This window comes from Ranitomeya imitator, chromosome 2 (assembly GCF_032444005.1).
Source record: "Ranitomeya imitator isolate aRanImi1 chromosome 2, aRanImi1.pri, whole genome shotgun sequence".
Classification (NCBI taxonomy): domain Eukaryota; kingdom Metazoa; phylum Chordata; class Amphibia; order Anura; family Dendrobatidae; genus Ranitomeya; species Ranitomeya imitator.
In genome coordinates this window covers 380,161,953-380,179,209 of record NC_091283.1, presented here as the reverse complement: position 1 = coordinate 380,179,209, position 17,257 = coordinate 380,161,953, and the positions used below count along the sequence as shown (strand labels likewise).

Below are 17,257 nucleotides of genomic sequence, written 5' to 3'. Positions count from 1 at the left end.
GTTAGATGTAGGAAGTTTTTGTATATTCTGCTGTGGATATTTTTGAAGGGTTTTAATACTGACCACACAGAACTCTGTCCTATCCTGTCCTATTTAGCTAGAAGTGGCCTCCTGTGCTAAATCCTGTTTTTCTGCCTGTGTATGTTTTTTCCTCTCCGACTCACCGCCAATATTTGTGGGGGGCTGTCTATCCTTTGGGGATCTGCTCTGAGGCAAGATAGTATTCCTATTTCTATCTTTAGGAATATTTAGTCCTCCGGCTGTGACGAGGTGTCTAGGATTGTTAGGTACACTCCATGGCTACTTCTAGTTGCGGTGTTAAGTTCAGGATTGCGGTCAGTATAGTGACCACCTACTCCAGTGAAAGTTCTCATGCTGCTCCAAGGTCACCGGATCATAACAGTACAACTGGCCAGCAATGCATCTCAGAAGAAGGGAAGAAAGGTCTTGAGCCATTTTTTTTTCTCAGTCTGTTTTGTGTTCTCTTCCCTCTTAATATCTGGGTGGCTGAGGAGCCTGGTGCAAGCATGAATGTTCAGGAATTAGCTTCTAGTGTAGACCAGCTTGCTGCTAGGGTGCAGGGTATTTCTGATTATATTGTTCAGACTCCTGCTTTAGAACCGAAGATTCCTACTCCTGATTTGTTTTCTGGTGACCAATCCAAATTTTTGAGTTTTAAAAACAACTGTAAACTGTTTTTTGCTCTGAGACCTCGATCCTCTGGTGATTCCATTCAGCAGGTAAAAATCGTAATCTCCCTGCTGCGTGGCGACCCGCAGGATTGGGCGTTTTCCCTGGAATCTGGGAATCCGGCTTTGCTTAATATTGATTCCTTTTTTCAGGCTTTGGGATTATTATATGATGAACCTAATTCTGTGGATCAAGCTGAGAAGACCTTGTTGGCCCTCTCTCAGGGTCAAGAGGCGGCAGAATTGTATTGTCAGAAATTCAAAAAATGGTCTGTGTTGACTAAATGGAATAATGATGCTTTGGCGGCAATTTTCAGAAGGGGGCTTTCTGAATCCGTTAAAGATGTTATGGTGGGGTTTCCCACGCCTTCCGATCTGAGTGATTCTATGTCTCTGGCCATTCAGATTGACCGGCGCTTGCGGGAGAGCAGAACTGTGCGCGCTGTGGCGTTATCCTCAGAGCAAATTCCTGAGCCTATGCAGTGTGATAGGATTCTGTCTAGAACGGAACGACAAGGTTTCAGACGTCAAAATAGGTTGTGTTATTATTGTGGCGACGCTTCTCATGTCATTTCTGTCTGCCCTAAGCGGACAAAGAGGATCGCCAGTTCAATTACCATCAGTACTGTACAACCTAAATTTCTGTTATCTGTGTCCTTGATCTGCTCATTGTCATCATTTTCTGTCATGGGGTTTGTGGATTCAGGCGCCACCTTGAATTTAATGGACTTTGAGTTTGCCAAGCGTTGTGGTTTTCCCTTGCAGCCTTTGCAGAACCTTATTCCTTTAAGGGGCATTGATGCTACACCCTTGGCTAAAAATAAGCCCCAGTTTTGGACACAGGTGACCATGCGCATGGCGCCAGCCCATCAGGAGATTGTCCATTTCTGGTGTTGCATAACTTGCATGATGCTATCGTGCTGGGTTTTCCGTGGTTGCAGGTACATAATCCTGTGTTGGATTGGAAGTCCATGTCTGTGACTAGTTGGGGTTGTCAGGTGGTTCATAATGATGTTCCTTTGATGTCAATCTCCTCTTCTTCCTCTTCTGAAATTCCGGAGTTTTTGTCTGATTTTCAGGATGTATTCGATGAGCCCAAGTCCAGTTTCCTTCCACCGCACAGGGACTGCGATTCTGCTATTGACTTGATTCCAGGCTGTAAGTTTCCTAAGGGTCGACTTTTCAACCTGTCTGTGCCTGAACATACCGCCATGCAGAGCTATATTAAGGAGTCTTTGGAGAAAGGGCATATTCGACCATCTTCTTCACCGTTGGGAGCGGGGTTCTTTTTTGTTGCTAAAAAAGATGGTTCCTTGAGACCCTGTATAGATTATCGCCTCTTGAATAAAATCACGGTCAAGTTTCAATACCCTTTACCTTTGCTTTCCGATTTGTTTGCTAGGATTAAGGGAGCTAGTTGGTTTACGAAGATTGACCTTCGAGGGGCATATAATCTTGTTCGTATTAAGCAGGGTGATGAATGGAAAACTGTGTTTAACATGCCAGAAGGCTATTTCGAATACCTTGTGATGCCATTCAGACTCTCTAATGCTCCATCTGTTTTTCAGTCCTTCATGCATGATATCTTCCGGACTTATCTTGATAAATTCTTGATTGTATATTGGGACGATATTTTGATTTTTTCCGATGATTGGGAGTCTCATGTGCAACAGGTCAGGATGGTATTTCAGATCCTTCGTGACAATGCTTTGTTTGTGAAAGGGTCTAAGTGTCTTTTTGGGGTGCAGAAGGTTTCTTTTTTGGGCTTTATTTTTTCTCCCTCGTCTATAGAGATGGATCCGGTTAAGGTTCAGGCCATTCATGATTGGATTCAGCCCACATCCGTGAAGAGCCTTCAGAAATTTTTGGGTTTTGCAAATTTTTATCGCCGTTTCATTGCTAATTTTTCCAGCGTGGTTAAACCCTTGACCGATTTGACGAAAAAAAGGCGCTGATGTGGCGAATTGGTCCTCTGCGGCTGTCTCTGCCTTTCAGGAGCTTACACGTCGATTTACTTCTGCTCCGGTGTTGCGCCAACCGGATGTTTCTCTTCCGTTTCAGGTTGAGGTTGACGCTTCTGAGATTGGGGCAGGGGCCGTTTTGTCTCAGAGGGATCCTGTTGGTTCCTTTAATGAAACCGTGTGCCTTCTTTTCCCGTAAGTTTTCGCTTGCTGAACGCAATTATGATGTCGGCAATCGGGAGTTGTTGGCTATGAAGTGGGTGTTTGAGGAGTGGCGACACTGGCTTGAGGGAGCTAAGCACCGTATTGTGGTCTTGACCGATCATAAGAATTTGATTTACCTCGAGTCTGCTAAACGGCTGAATCCTAGACAGGCTCGATGGTCCTTGTTTTTTTCCCGTTTTGATTTCGTGGTCTCGTACCTTCCGGGATCTAAGAATATTATGGCTGATGCCCTCTCTAGGAGTTTTTTGCCTGATTCTCCTGAGGTCTTAGAGCCGGTCGGTATTCTGAAAGAGGGGGTGGTCCTTTCTGCCATTTCCCCTGATTTACGACGGGTTCTTCAGGAATTTCAGGCTGACAAGCCTGACCGCTGTCCTGTGGGGAAACTGTTTGTTCCTGACAGATGGACTAGTAGAGTGATTTCTGAGGTTCACTGTTCCGTGTTGGCTGGTCATCCCGGCATTTTTGGTACCAGAGATTTGGTTGGTAGGTCCTTTTGGTGGCCTTCATTGTCGCGTGATGTGCGTTCTTTTGTGCAGTCCTGTGGGACTTGTGCGCGGGCCAAGCCTTGTTGTTCCCATGCTAGTGGGTTGCTTTTGCCATTGCCAGTTCCTGAGAGGCCCTGGACGCATATTTCGATGGATTTTATTTCTGATCTTCCGGTCTCCCAGAAGATGTCTGTTATCTGTGTTGTTTGTGACCAGTTCTCTTAGATGGTTCATTTGGTGCCTTTGCCTAAATTTCCTTCCTCTTCAGATTTGGTTCCGTTGTTTTTTCAGCATGTGGTCCGTTTGCATGGTATTCCGGAGAATATTGTGTCCGACAGAGGTTCCCAGTTTGTTTCTAGGTTTTGGCGGGCCTTTTGTGCTAGGCTGGGCATTGATTTGTCTTTTTCTTCTGCGTTTCATCCTCAGACAAATGGCCAGACCGAGCGAACTAATCAGACTTTGGAGACTTATTTGAGATGCTTTGTGTCTGCTGATCAGGATGATTGGGTGGCTTTCTTTCCATTGGCCGAGTTTGCCCTTAATAATCGGGCTAGTTCGGCTACCTTCGTTTCGCCTTTCTTTTGTAATTTTGGTTTTCAGACTTGTTTTTCTTCTGGGCAGGTGGAGCCTTCTGACTGTCCTGGTGTGGATTCTGTGGTGGACAGGTTGCAGCAGATTTGGGCTCATGTGGTGGACAATTTGGTGTTGTCTCAAGAGGCTCAACGTTTTGCTAATCGTCGTCGGTGTGTTGGTTCCCGGCTTCGGGTTGAGGATCTGGTCTGGTTGTCTTCCCGTCATGTTCCTATGAAGGTTTCTTCTCCTAAGTTTAATCCTCGGTTTATTGGTCCTTATAGGATTTCTGAGATTATTAATCCGGTGTCTTTTCGACTGGCGCTTCCGGCCTCTTTTGCTATCCATAATGTCTTCCATAGATCTTTGTTGCGGAAATATGTGGAGCTTGTTGTTCCCTCTGTTGATCCTCCAGCCCCTGTGTTGGTTGATGGGGAGTTGGAATATGTTGTTGAGAAGATTTTGGATTCCCGTTTTTCGAGGCGGAAGCTTCAGTACCTGGACAAATGGAAGGGTTATGGCCAGGAGGATAATTCTTGGGTTTTTGCCTCTGATGTCCATGCTGCTGATTTGGTCCGTGCCTTTCATCTGGCTCATCCTGATCGTCCTGGGGGCCCTGGTGAGGGTTCGGTGACCCCTCCTCAAGGGGGGAGGTACTGTTGTGAATTCTGCTCTTGGGTTCCCTCCAGACCCCTCCTCAAGGGGGGAGGTACTGTTGTGAATTCTGCTCTTGGGTTCCCTCCAGTGGTTGTAGGTGGGAATGCAGTTGTCTCTGAGCCGCAGTCCTGGCCAGGTGTATCTGCTGATTACAATTCTGACTGGGATATTTAGGTGTGCAGGATTCATTAGCCCTTTCCAGTTGTCAATGTTCCTTGTGAAGTGTTGGTTCACTTTCTGGCTTCTCCTGCTTAGCTGCCAAATTCAGCAAAGATAAGTGTTTGGTTTTTTGTCTCTGTGGCACACTGCTGTGTGCTTGTTTTTGTTTGTATTCCTGCTCTGATTGTAGGATTCGCTGGAGTTGCAGATATACTCTCCTACATCTTTAGTTAGATGTAGGAAGTTTTTGTATATTCTGCTGTGGATATTTTTGAAGGGTTTTAATACTGACCGCACAGAACTCTGTCCTATCCTGTCCTATTTAGCTAGAAGTGGCCTCCTGTGCTAAATCCTGTTTTTCTGCCTGTGTGTTTTTTCCTCTCCGGCTCACCGCCAATATTTGTGGGGGGCTGTCTATACTTTGGGGATCTGCTCTGAGGCAAGATAATATTCCTATTTCTATCTTTAGGGGTATTTAGTCCTCCGGCTGTGATGAGGTGTCTAGGATTGTTAGGTACACTCCATGGCTACTTCTAGTTGCGGTGTTAAGTTCAGGATTGCGGTCAGTATAGTGACCACCTACTCCAGTGAAAGTTATCATGCTGCTCCAAGGTCACCGGATCATAACAGTAAAGTAACAGAGTTGAATAGGTCAAGTTTGGACATTCATTGTTTCTATGTAGTAAAGTTGAGTGGTGTATCAGAGCAGGGTTAGAGACTATGTTAAAATGCAGAATGATGTTGAGGAAAGTAGTGGCAGATATGAGCTACCTGAGGTCTCAGGTGATGAGTCCCTGCCCGAGCTGACTTATAAGGCCTTAGAGCATAACATCAAAGGAGTGTGCCAAATTAGCTTTGGACAAAACTCAGAAGATGCCAGTACAGAGGAAGGATGGAGAGTCCAGTGCTGGAGCTGGAACAATTCAGCTTACCGTGATAGAATCTTCTTAATTTGATTCTGTTCATTGAAGATCTTTCCACCTGCCAGGCCCATCTGTCCAACACCCAGTCCAGCCCGCACCTGCCAATGCTTTTCTGTTCCTCCGCCGGTCCTATCAGCACCTGTGGTTCCAGAGTCCCTACAGTGCCTGTCTGCATTTTTCATCCGTCCTTTGGGTCGTAGCAGCTTACCCGCTGTAGGGGGTCAGCTGCCATATTCTGTAGGTTAGGCATGGAGTAGCTCCTGATGCCACCTCTTTGTACCTTCTTGGGTCGCAGTTTTCACCTGCTGCCACTTGTCAGAGTAGGGATTTGGTAGGCCACCAGCTAGCTTGGAGGTAGCCAAAACAGGAAAAGGTTCCAAGGCATCCCTGATATACTTCCTTTAGCAGGGAATTGCTCTTGGATACAAGGAGTCCCAAGGTCACCCCAGGGATTACAGTTTATGATCTATAGTCCTATAGTTTATAGTCCAACATTGTAAAAATATTAAGTTGTGTCACAAAAACCATGTTGCAAAAATTTGTATACCCTAATGAAAGTTTTAAGAGTAAAGCCAAGGTTTAGATTTCAAAATTCCACATAGGATTCAACTACAGGTAAGTATAATTATTCAGTATTATAAAAGAGTTCCTTAAAAGAGAAAACACTTCCATTTCATGTCAGCAATTGCACCACATGGAAGAGACATATAGCAAGAAATCACTTTAAAAAAAAAAAAAGAAATGGGGTTGGCTATAAGAAGTTTTATGAAGCTATACTTAACAGTCAGAATAATGTAGCAAAAGTGATACAAAAAATTAAAGATTGAACTGCAACCATCTCATATTGAACTCCAGGCCGACCAGGGAAGTTAACACCTAAAAAGGATAAGAACGGTTGAAGAAAGTCAATATTCAAGTTCACTGCAGTTAGTTAAAGAAATAGAAAGCCCAACCAGGGTTAGAAGACTTGGTGTTATCCTTAAAAATCATGGAGGTCATACAAAATACTAGATATAGCAGTTTTTGATGTGGGGTATATTTATTTTTGCATCAACAAATTTTAGTAAAATTGAAGTTTTTGTAATGAAAGTTATATAATTAAGCTGACTTTCATGACTTTCATGTTATGGTTTAAAAAAAAAATCTATGAAATTCAATTTTGACAAAATTTAGGAAATTGTTCCTGTGTTTATTGAGACATTGAATAAAATCTTACTTTTCTATGGAGGTCTACTCATTTATGCTGAGCACTGTATGTGTGTGTGTGTGTGTATATATATATATATATATGTATGTATATATATATATATATATATATATATATATATATATATATATATATAGTAAGACTCATGTCGGTGTGGTAGTCGGAGGCAGGTATATCTCGCCCAGGTATTTGTCCTATGTGAATTAGGCCACTCACTATCTTCAGGATGCTAATGGGTTAACAAGTGCAGGAATAAAGGATGACCAGCTGGGGGTTTCCAGCGTCAGCCTGGGGCACACAGATTGCCTGTCTGTGTGAGACAAACGTGAGTGAGAGCTGTGCTCAAGAATTGTGTGATGTTAGCTGGGTGGGAGAAGCCCCCCCAGTTGTTGAGATAGCAACGTGTTGGTTTAGTTAGTGCCGGACAGGCTAGGATTTATTTTTATGTTTTGTTTTATCTATGTTGCTTTCACGTTAATAAATCTGACCTGAGGTCAGCCTGCTTAGAAAACCTGCTGTACGCCTCAGATTCAATGCACAAACCACGTGGCCTTTGACCCCAGCAAAGGCGATCCCGGAGTGTTGTGTCACATTGTGGTGGAGAACGCGGGCATACCGTGGCACAGGCGACAGCATGGAAGACGTGGTGAAAGCCTTAGTACAGTCCACTGCCGTACAGCAGCAGGCCACTGCCGCACAGCACGAAGCTAATCGCTTGATGGCCGCACAGCTGAAGGAGTTAGTGGACATGACGGTTGCAGACCGCCAACTTCTCCAACAGGTGGCGCAGCGCCTGGTGAGCATGCCTGACGCTGACCCGGAAGCAGAGTCCAGAAGGATCCATGTGAGTCGATACTGGCAGAAGATGACGTCGAGGCATACCTGACAACGTTTGAGCGGACGGCATTGAGAGAGAAGTGGCCGAAGGCACGATGGGCCGATTTGATTGACCCCCGTTTCTCTCCGGCGAGGCCCTTTTTGGACTTACCATGATTTGGACCCGGAGGTCGCTCAGGACTTTGAGAAGCTGAAAGCTGAGATCCTGGCCCGGCTGGGTGTGACGACGGCTGTCCGGGCACAGAGGGTACATCAGTGGACATACCAGCAAGATAAACCGGCGCGGTCTCAGATGTTTGACCTGATCTACTTGACAAAGAAATGGCTGCAACCCGAGGTACTGACAATACCCGAAATAATCCAGCGGGTTGTCCTGGACAAGTACCTGAGAGTACTACCGCCAGCGCTGAAAAGGTGGGTAAGCCAAGGAAATCCCACGACAGCGGATCAACTTGTGGAGTTGGTCAAGCGTTATTCCGTGGCAGAAGGACTTCCCGACGACACCGCCAGCCCCCGGTCTGTGCCTCCTCCTCGTGGAAACGGTAAGACTGTTCCAGGGACCACGGGTGAAGGAAAATCGCTTAAAACTGTGGGGGAGGAACCCGGGACTGCTCGCACTCCGAGACCGAGAGTATTGGACGGTGGTCTCAGTAGGGGACCTGTTAGGTGTTTCCGCTGCCATGAGAAGGGCCATGTTTCTGCGAACTGTCCTGTTACCACTGAACCCATGCAGTGCGACGTTATAGACTCTAAAAAACGCATGTCTTTGGTTACACGGCTAGTGAGTGTGAATGCGGGTCAAAATGATACAGCGAAACACCTGTGTGAATTATCTGTTGATGGGAAAAATGTTGTGGCATTACTAGACTCTGGAAGTGTGGTGACTCTGGTGAAAGCTAGTCTGGTGGCACTTCCATCTGGTCCGTCTGACAAGTTTTCTGTAACGTGTGTGCATGGTGACACCTGCTCTTACTTAACAGCGGTCATATTGATTTCCACTCCCTATGGGTCAGTGCAGCACAAAGTGGGACTCGTTCCCGCATTGTTACAGGATGTAATCCTGGGCAGGGATTTTCCCTATTTCTGGCAGTTGTGGGAGAATCAGTTGCTTCTTCACGGTAGCTGTACCCGTGAATCTTCTCCCATGCCATCTGGAGGTCCCGAGTCCCTAGAGGAGACCCCACAGGAAGATGTTGCTGGGGAGGTTAGTGAATCTAACCTTCAGTACCCCTTCTCCGTCATGGCGGGGGAAACGGAGGAAACTGAGGAACCTCAGCGAGAGGTGGAGGCAGACAGCCATCCGGCACCCTGCCTGCCAGATTTGGGAGTCCAGTTGGATGACTTCCACAGCGAGCAAATGAAAGATCCTACCCTGACTCCGGCTAGGAAAATGTAAAAATGATAGATGGGGTACCCGTAGAACCTGACACTAAGCTAGCGTACCCGTATATGGTTCTTGAAAATGATTTGCTCTACCAGGTAGAAAAAAAAGGGGAAGACACAGTGCAACGGTTAGTGGTACCCAAACCTTATCGGCGGAAGGTACTGGACTTGGCCCACGGACATATAATGGGGGGACATCTGGGGGTACAGAAAACCACAGAAAGGATATTGCATTGTTTTGTGTGGCCTGGAATACATAATGATGTGCGTAACTATTGTGAGTCCTGTCCATAGTGCCAAATCGTGGCACCTAAACCTCGGTTCCGTAGCCCTTTGGTACCCCTTCCTATCATTGGAGTCCCTTTTGATAGAATTGGAATGGATTTGGTTGGGCCCCTTCCCCGATCCGCACGTGGGCACCAACATATCCTCGTCATCGTGGACTATGCCACTCGTTACCCGGAAGCCATCCCTTTGCGTAACACAGCTACCAAGACGATCGCCAAGGAATTGGTACAAGTGTTTAGTCGGGTGGGAATTCCAAAACAGATACTCACCGACCAGGGGACTCCCTTTATGTCGAGGGTAATGAAAGAGCTCTGCAGACTCTTACAAATAGACCCGTTGCGTACGTCTGTCTATCACCCTCAAACAGATGGCCTGGTTGAGCGGTTCAACAAAACCTTAAAACAGATGCTCCGGAAGGCGATAGACAAAGATGGGAAGAACTGGGATTACTTGTTACCCTATTTGCTGTTTGCCATTAGGGAAGTTCCCCAGTCTTCCACAGGGTTTTCGCCTTTCGAACTGTTGTACGCCCGTCGTCCCCGGGGACTGTTGGACGTCGCAAAAGAAACCTGGGAAGGTCAAATCACTCCCTTTAAAACGGTGATCGACCATGTAACACAAATGCAGGATCGTATTGCTGCTGTCATGCCCATTGTTAGGGACCATATGTTACAGGCCCAGGGAGCCCAGAGGCAAAGTTATGATAGAGGCGCTAAGGTCCGTACATTTGCATCCGGGGATAGGGTGTTGGTCCTAATCCCTACGGTGGATAGTAAATTTCTGGCGAAATGGCAGGGCCCATTTGAGGTCCTGGAAAGAGTTGGTGAAGTGAACTATAAAGTGTACCAGCCTGGTAAGAGAAAACCAGAACAGATTTATCATGTGACTCTGATAAAACCCTGGAAAGACCGCTCTGCCCTAACGGCGGATCTGCCCCGTCCGGTTGGTTCACCTACCGTACCGGAGGTGCAGGTTGCCGAGACTCTCTCGGAACGACAAAAATCTGAGGTTAAGCAGTTTTTGTTACAGAACCGACAGTTTTTCTCGGAAAAACCTGGCCGGACTAAGCTAGTGAAACATGAGATTGTCACAGAGCCTGGCGTCACAGTTCATGTGAAGCCCTACCGGATCCTGGAAGCACGCCGTGAAGCCGTTTCCCGGGAAGTGATGGCAATGTTGGACTTAGGAGTCATTGAGGAGTCGCACAGCACCTGGTCCACTCCAATCGTGTTGATACCTAAACCGGATGGCTCCATACGGTTTTGTAATGACTTTAGGAAACTGAATGCGGTTTCTAAATTTGATGCGTACCCTATGCCCCGGGTCGATGAGTTGATCGACCGGCTTGGTAAAGCCCGATACATTACGACCCTGGATTTAACAAAGGGGTACTGGCAGATCCCTCTGGCCGAGGCGGCAAGAGAGAAGACGGCATTTGCTACACCAGAAGGTCTTTTCCAGTATGTCTACATGCCGTTTGGACTTCACGGAGCTCCCGCAACGTTCCAGAGATTGATGGATCGAGTCTTGAGGCCCCACAGACAGTACGCTTCTGCCTACTTGGATGACATCGTAATTTACAGCATGGACTGGGAAACTCACCTCCGGAAGGTACAAGCGGTGATTGATGACCTGCGAGATGCAGGCTTAACGGCAAACCCCAAGAAATGTCACATCGGGCTTGAAGAAGCCCGATACTTGGGCTACATGATTGGCAGAGGAGTGGTTAAACCCCAGATCGACAAAATACAGGCAATCCAGGGCTGGCCACAACCAGTGAACAAAAAACAAGTACAAGCTTTCCTTGGGATTGCCGGCTATTATCGCCGGTTCATACCCAATTTTGCAGCCATGGCTACCCCCTTGACGGATCTTACCAAAGGGAAGGGTTCCGTCATGGTAAAATGGACCTCAGCTGCTGAAGAGGCCTTCCACAGCCTGAAACGGGCTTTGTGCTCTCAGCCTGTACTAGTGACTCCTGATTTCAGCAGCGAGTTTGTGGTACAAACTGATGCCTCTGATACTGGTGTCGGAGCTGTACTTTCCCAGGTGAGGGACGGAGTCGAACACCCGGTCCTCTACCTCAGTCGGAAACTGAATGTACATGAGCAGAGGTATGCGGTGGTTGAAAAAGAGTGCCTAGCCATTAAATGGGCTCTCGACTCCGTCAAGTATTACCTGGCCGGTAGGAAGTTTAGGCTGGTCACGGACCATGCCCCTCTCAAGTGGATGCACCTCCACAAGGACCGTAATAGTCGGGTAACCCGGTGGTTCCTTGCCCTGCAGGCTTACTCTTTTACGGTGGAGCACCGACATGGGGTGCAGATGGGGAACGCCGATGCCCTGTCCCGAGTGCACTGTTTCAAGAGTGTTCTTGCTCGACCGGAGTGGTCTGAGCAAGGGGGGGGATATGTAAGACTCATGTCGGTGTGGTAGTTGGGGGCAGGTATATCTCGCCCAGGTATTTGTCCTATGTGAATTAGGCCACTCAGTATCTTCAGGATGCTAATGGGTTAACAAGTGCAGGAATAAAGGATGACCAGCTGGGGGTTTCCAGCGTCAGCCTGGGGCACACAGATTGCCTGTCTGTGTGAGACAAACGTGAGTGAGAGCTGTGCTCAAGAATTGTGTGATGTTAGCTGCGTGGGAGAAGCCCCCCCAGTTGTTGAGATAGCAACGTGTTGTTTTAGTTAGCGCCGGACAGGCTAGGATTTATTTTTATGTTTTGTTTTATCTATGTTGCTTTCACGTTAATAAATCTGACCTGAGGTCAGCCTGCTTAGAAAACCTGCTGTACGCCTCAGATTCAATGCACAAACCACGTGGCCTTTGACCCCAGCAAAGGCGATCCCGGAGTGTTGTGTCACATTGTGGTGGAGAACGCGGGCATACCGTGGCACAGGCGACAGCATGGAAGACGTGGTGAAAGCCTTAGTACAGTCCACTGCCGTACAGCAGCAGGCCACTGCCGCACAGCATGAAGCTAATCGCTTGATGGCCGCTCAGCTGAAGGAGTTAGTGGACATGACGGTTGCAGACCGCCAACTTCTCCAACAGGTGGTGCAGCGCCTGGTGAGCATGCCTGACGCTGACCCGGAAGCAGAGTCCAGAAGGATCCATGTGAGTTGATACTGGCAAAAGCTGACTGCAGAAGATGACGTCGAGGCATACCTGACAACGTTTGAGCGGACGGCATTGAGAGAGAAGTGGCCGAAGGCACGATGGGCCGATTTGATTGCCCCGTTTCTCTCCGGCGAGGCCCAAAAAGCTTACCATGATTTGGACCTGGAGGTCGCTCAGGACTTTGAGAAGCTGAAAGCTGAGATCCTGGCCTGGCTGGGTGTGACGACGGCTGTCCGGGCACAGAGGGTACATCAGTGGACATACCAGCAAGATAAACCGGCGCGGTCTCAGATGTTCGACCTGACAAAGAAATGGCTGCAATGTCTACTTGACAAAGAAATGGCTGCAACCCGATCCCGGAGTGTTGTGTAACAAAATATATATATATATATATATATATATATATATATATATATACAGTGGGGCAAAAAAGTATTTAGTCAGTCAGCAATAGTGCAAGTTCCACCACTTAAAAAGATGAGAGGCGTCTGTAATTTACATCATAGGTAGACCTCAACTATGGGAGACAAACTGAGAAAAAAAAATCCAGAAAATCACATTGTCTGTTTTTTTATCATTTTATTTGCATATTATGGTGGAAAATAAGTATTTGGTCAGAAACAAACAATCAAGATTTCTGGCTCTCACAGACCTGTAACTTCTTCTTTAAGAGTCTCCTCTTTCCTCCACTCATTACCTGTAGTAATGGCACCTGTTTAAACTTGTTATCAGTATAAAAAGACACCTGTGCACACCCTCAAACAGTCTGACTCCAAACTCCACTATGGTGAAGACCAAAGAGCTGTCAAAGGACACTAGAAACAAAATTGTAGCCCTGCACCAGGCTGGGAAGACTGAATCTGCAATAGCCAACCAGCTTGGAGTGAAGAAATCAACAGTGGGAGCAATAATTAGAAAATGGAAGACATACAAGACCACTGATAATCTCCCTCGATCTGGGGCTCCACGCAAAATCACACCACTTGGGGTCAGAATGATCACAAGAACGGTGAGCAAAAATCCCAGAACCACGCGGGGGGACCTAGTGAATGAACTGCAGAGAGCTGGGACCAATGTAACAAGGCCTACCATAAGTAACACACTACGCCACCATGGACTCAGATCCTGCAGTACCAGACGTTTCCCACTGCTTAAGCCAGTACATGTCCGGGCCCATCTGAAGTTTGCTAGAGAGCATTTGGATGATCCAGAGGAGTTTTGGGAGAATGTCCTATGGTCTGATGAAACCAAACTGGAACTGTTTGGTAGAAACACAACTTGTCGTGTTTGGAGGAAAAAGAATACTGAGTTGCATCCATCAAACACCATACCTACTGTAAAGCATGGTGGTGGAAACATCATGCTTTGGGGCTGTTTCTCTGCAAAGGGGCCAGGACGACTGATCCGGGTACATGAAAGAATGAATGGGGCCATGTATCGTGAGATTTTGAGTGCAAACCTCCTTCCATCAGCAAGGGCATTGAAGATGAAACGTGGCTGGGTCTTTCAACATGACAATGATCCAAAGCACACCGCCAGGGCAACGAAGGAGTGGCTTCGTAAGAAGCATTTCAAGGTCCTGGAGTGGCCTAGCCAGTCTCCAGATCTCAACCCTATAGAAAACCTTTGGAGGGAGTTGAAAGTCCGTGTTGCCAAGCGAAAAGCCAAAAACATCACTGCTCTAGAGGAGATCTGCATGGAGGAATGGGCCAACATACCAACAACAGTGTGTGGCAACCTTGTGAAGACTTACAGAAAACATTTGACCTCTGTCATTGCCAACAAAGGATATATTACAAATTATTGAGATGAAATTTTGTTTCTGACCAAATACTTATTTTCCACCATAATATGCAAATAAAATGATAAAAAAACAGACAATGTGATTTTCTGGATTTTTTTTTCTCAGTTTGTCTCCCATAGTTGAGGTCTACCTATGATGTAAATTACAGACGCCTCTCATCTTTTTAAGTGGTGGAACTTGCACTATTGCTGACTGACTAAATACTTTTTTGCCCCACTGTATATATATATTATCATACTTAAAAATACATATACTTCTAAGACTGTGATATTGAATAACAATGGTTTCTGTTTTGACAGATGGCTATACCAGGGGAACAGAGGCACGTATAGTTTCAGATGTTATGGCAGATGATTGTGGTATCACACCACATCCATATGAAGAACATGCCAGTATTCCAGTAATACTTCCAGTCCTTCACAGCAAAGATCCATCATCCAATACTTTTCAACAGCTCCTATCTTCTGACTCATCACAGAATATCAAGCAAAATAAAGATAACAAATCAGACAGTAAACATCAAAGAACTCGCACAAGAAAGAAGTCGTATATATGTTCGGAATGTGGGAAATGTTTTACTGACAAATCTCATCTTGTGACACATCAAAGAAGTCACACAGGGGAGAAGCCATTTTTATGTTCAGAATGTGGGAAATGTTTTAATAAAAAAACAAATCTTGTTACACATCTGAGAATTCACACAGGGGAGAAGCCATTTTCCTGTTGCCAATGTGGAAAATGTTTTACAGAGAAATCTGATCTTGTTAAACATCAGAGAATTCACACAGGGGAAAAACCATTTCCATGTTCAGAATGTAGGAAATGTTTTAAAGACCAATCAACTCTTGCTAGACATGAGAAAACTCACACTGGGGAGAAGTTATTTTCATGTTCTGTATGTGGGAGATGTTTTTCTCAGAAATCTGATCTTGCTAAACATCTGATAACTCACACAGGGAAGAAACCATTTTCATGCTCAGAATGTGGGAAATGTTTTAAACAGAAATCGAGTATTGAAGCACATTGGAGAATACACAAGGGGGAGAAGCCATTTTCATGTTCAGAATGTGGAAAATGTTTTAGAGACAAATCAACTCTTTCTAGACATCAGAGAATTCACACAGGGGAGAAACCATTTTCATGCTCAGAATGTGGGAAATGCTTTAAAGACAAATCGTCTCTTATTCCACATCAGAGAAATTACCATGGCTGTATTTGACACTACGCACTTGAAGTATATTGCCTAAGATGACAGGTTTTAGGGGGCGGGCGGCATCAAGAGCAAGAAATTAATTATGAGGGAGAGGGGTAGGAGTTTTAGGCTTCCATTGCTGAGAGAGTGAGAAACAGGTTTCCAGACGCTCAGTGTCCAAGTCTCCTAAGCTGTGCACTTTCCTAGCTTTTCTGAGCAATCTGTGGGGTCTTTAGACTCCACCAATCTGTTTGCAATAAGGAGGTTGAAAAATGTAAAGAATTGTTTCAAAATTTTTGTAAAAAGATTGTGACCTGTCTTTGCCAACCTTAAATTTGGTGCAGGAGTGATAATACTATGGGTTTTTTCAGGAGTTGGCCACGGAACCTTAGTTAAAATTAAGTGAAAATTCATATTTTGGCATTTGCCAGACCAACACTCATCTATCAGGCGGCCAGACAGAGAATTATTATTTATTATTATTATAGCGCCATTTATTCCATGGCGCTTTACATGTGAGGAGGGGTATACATATTAAAAGCAAGTGCAATAATCTTGAACAATACAAGTCACAACTGGTAGAGGAGGAGAGGGGACCCTGCCTGCGAGGGCTCACAATCTACAAGGGATGGGTGAGGATACAGTAGGTGAGGGTAGAGCTGGTCGTGCAGCGGTTTGGTCGATCGGTAGTCATTGCAGGTTGTAGGCTTGTCGGAAGAGGTGGGTCTTCAGGTTCTTTTTGAAGGTTTCGATGGTAGCTGAGAGTCTGATGTGTTGTAATAGAGAGTTCCAGCGTAGGGATGATGCGCGAGAGAAATCTTGTATGCGATTGTGGGAAGAGGAGATAAGAGGGGAGTAGAGAAGGAGATCTTGTGAGGATCGAAGAATTGTAAATTATCACCCCAGAGAACACTCCAGAAATGTCCACAACTCTAAAATCCAATGGGAGCCTGTTTTACACCACGGCATCTGATGCTTTGCATTGTTCTTGGAGATGTAATGTTTAAATGTAACTACTTAACCATGAAATCCCATTAATGAGAAATAAAATAGCGCAAATAATGAGTCAGCAAAGCTTTGTTAAAATGTATAAACCATGGACTTCAGAAATCAGTAACCCACTTTATGGCTGTGCTACTGTGGTTTCAAAACACTTCCATGTTTCATTATCACTCATACAGTAGTTGATCCTGGAATATTTAGGAGGCAAACAAATTTTACAAATAGCCTTTTTGCAAGTGTGGCATCCAATTGCACTAGCATGCTAGGATTAATTTGCCTAAACAATGACCCATTCTTTTTCTTATCAATGGCTATGTGCTTTGTTTTACACATCTGTGGCAATATGACCAAATAAATTTCCTCAATTTAGTGATTAGAGATCCCGCATTTTTGTTTCTAAATTGTACAGTATGAGGCATGCAGATTATTGGTACCCAGATGAGTAACTTTACATTTATACACATTGAATATCATCTGTCAAGTGGATGCCCAAACATTCAGCTTGGCCATTTCTGTTTGTGACTTTTGAACATTGTGTAAAGACTGCACAATACTTGGTGTCATTTTCAAAAATGAAAAGAATTTGAACAATCCCGTCTTCTACATCATTAATATTTTGAATATTAGTAAACCCAGCAGCTGAACCTTAGATTTAACCATTTACAGTAGGGAAAATAAGAATTTGATAAACTGCCGATTTTGCAAGTTTTCCCAAAATACAAAGGATGGAGAGGTCTGTAATTTTTATCCTA

General features: G+C 45.4%; 1 protein-coding gene across 1 annotated transcript in view; it reads left to right on the top strand.

The window, feature by feature from the left end:
- LOC138664048 (zinc finger protein 773-like) overlaps positions 1–16,870 on the top strand; it is a 41,349-nt gene extending 24,479 nt beyond the window's left edge. Inside the window, exon 9 of the mRNA XM_069750462.1 lies at positions 14,611–16,870. Within this exon, the coding sequence (XP_069606563.1) occupies positions 14,611–15,530 (920 nt within the window). The 3' untranslated portion in view covers positions 15,531–16,870. The remainder of the gene's footprint in view (positions 1–14,610) is intronic.
- Positions 16,871–17,257: the final 387 nt, after the last annotated feature.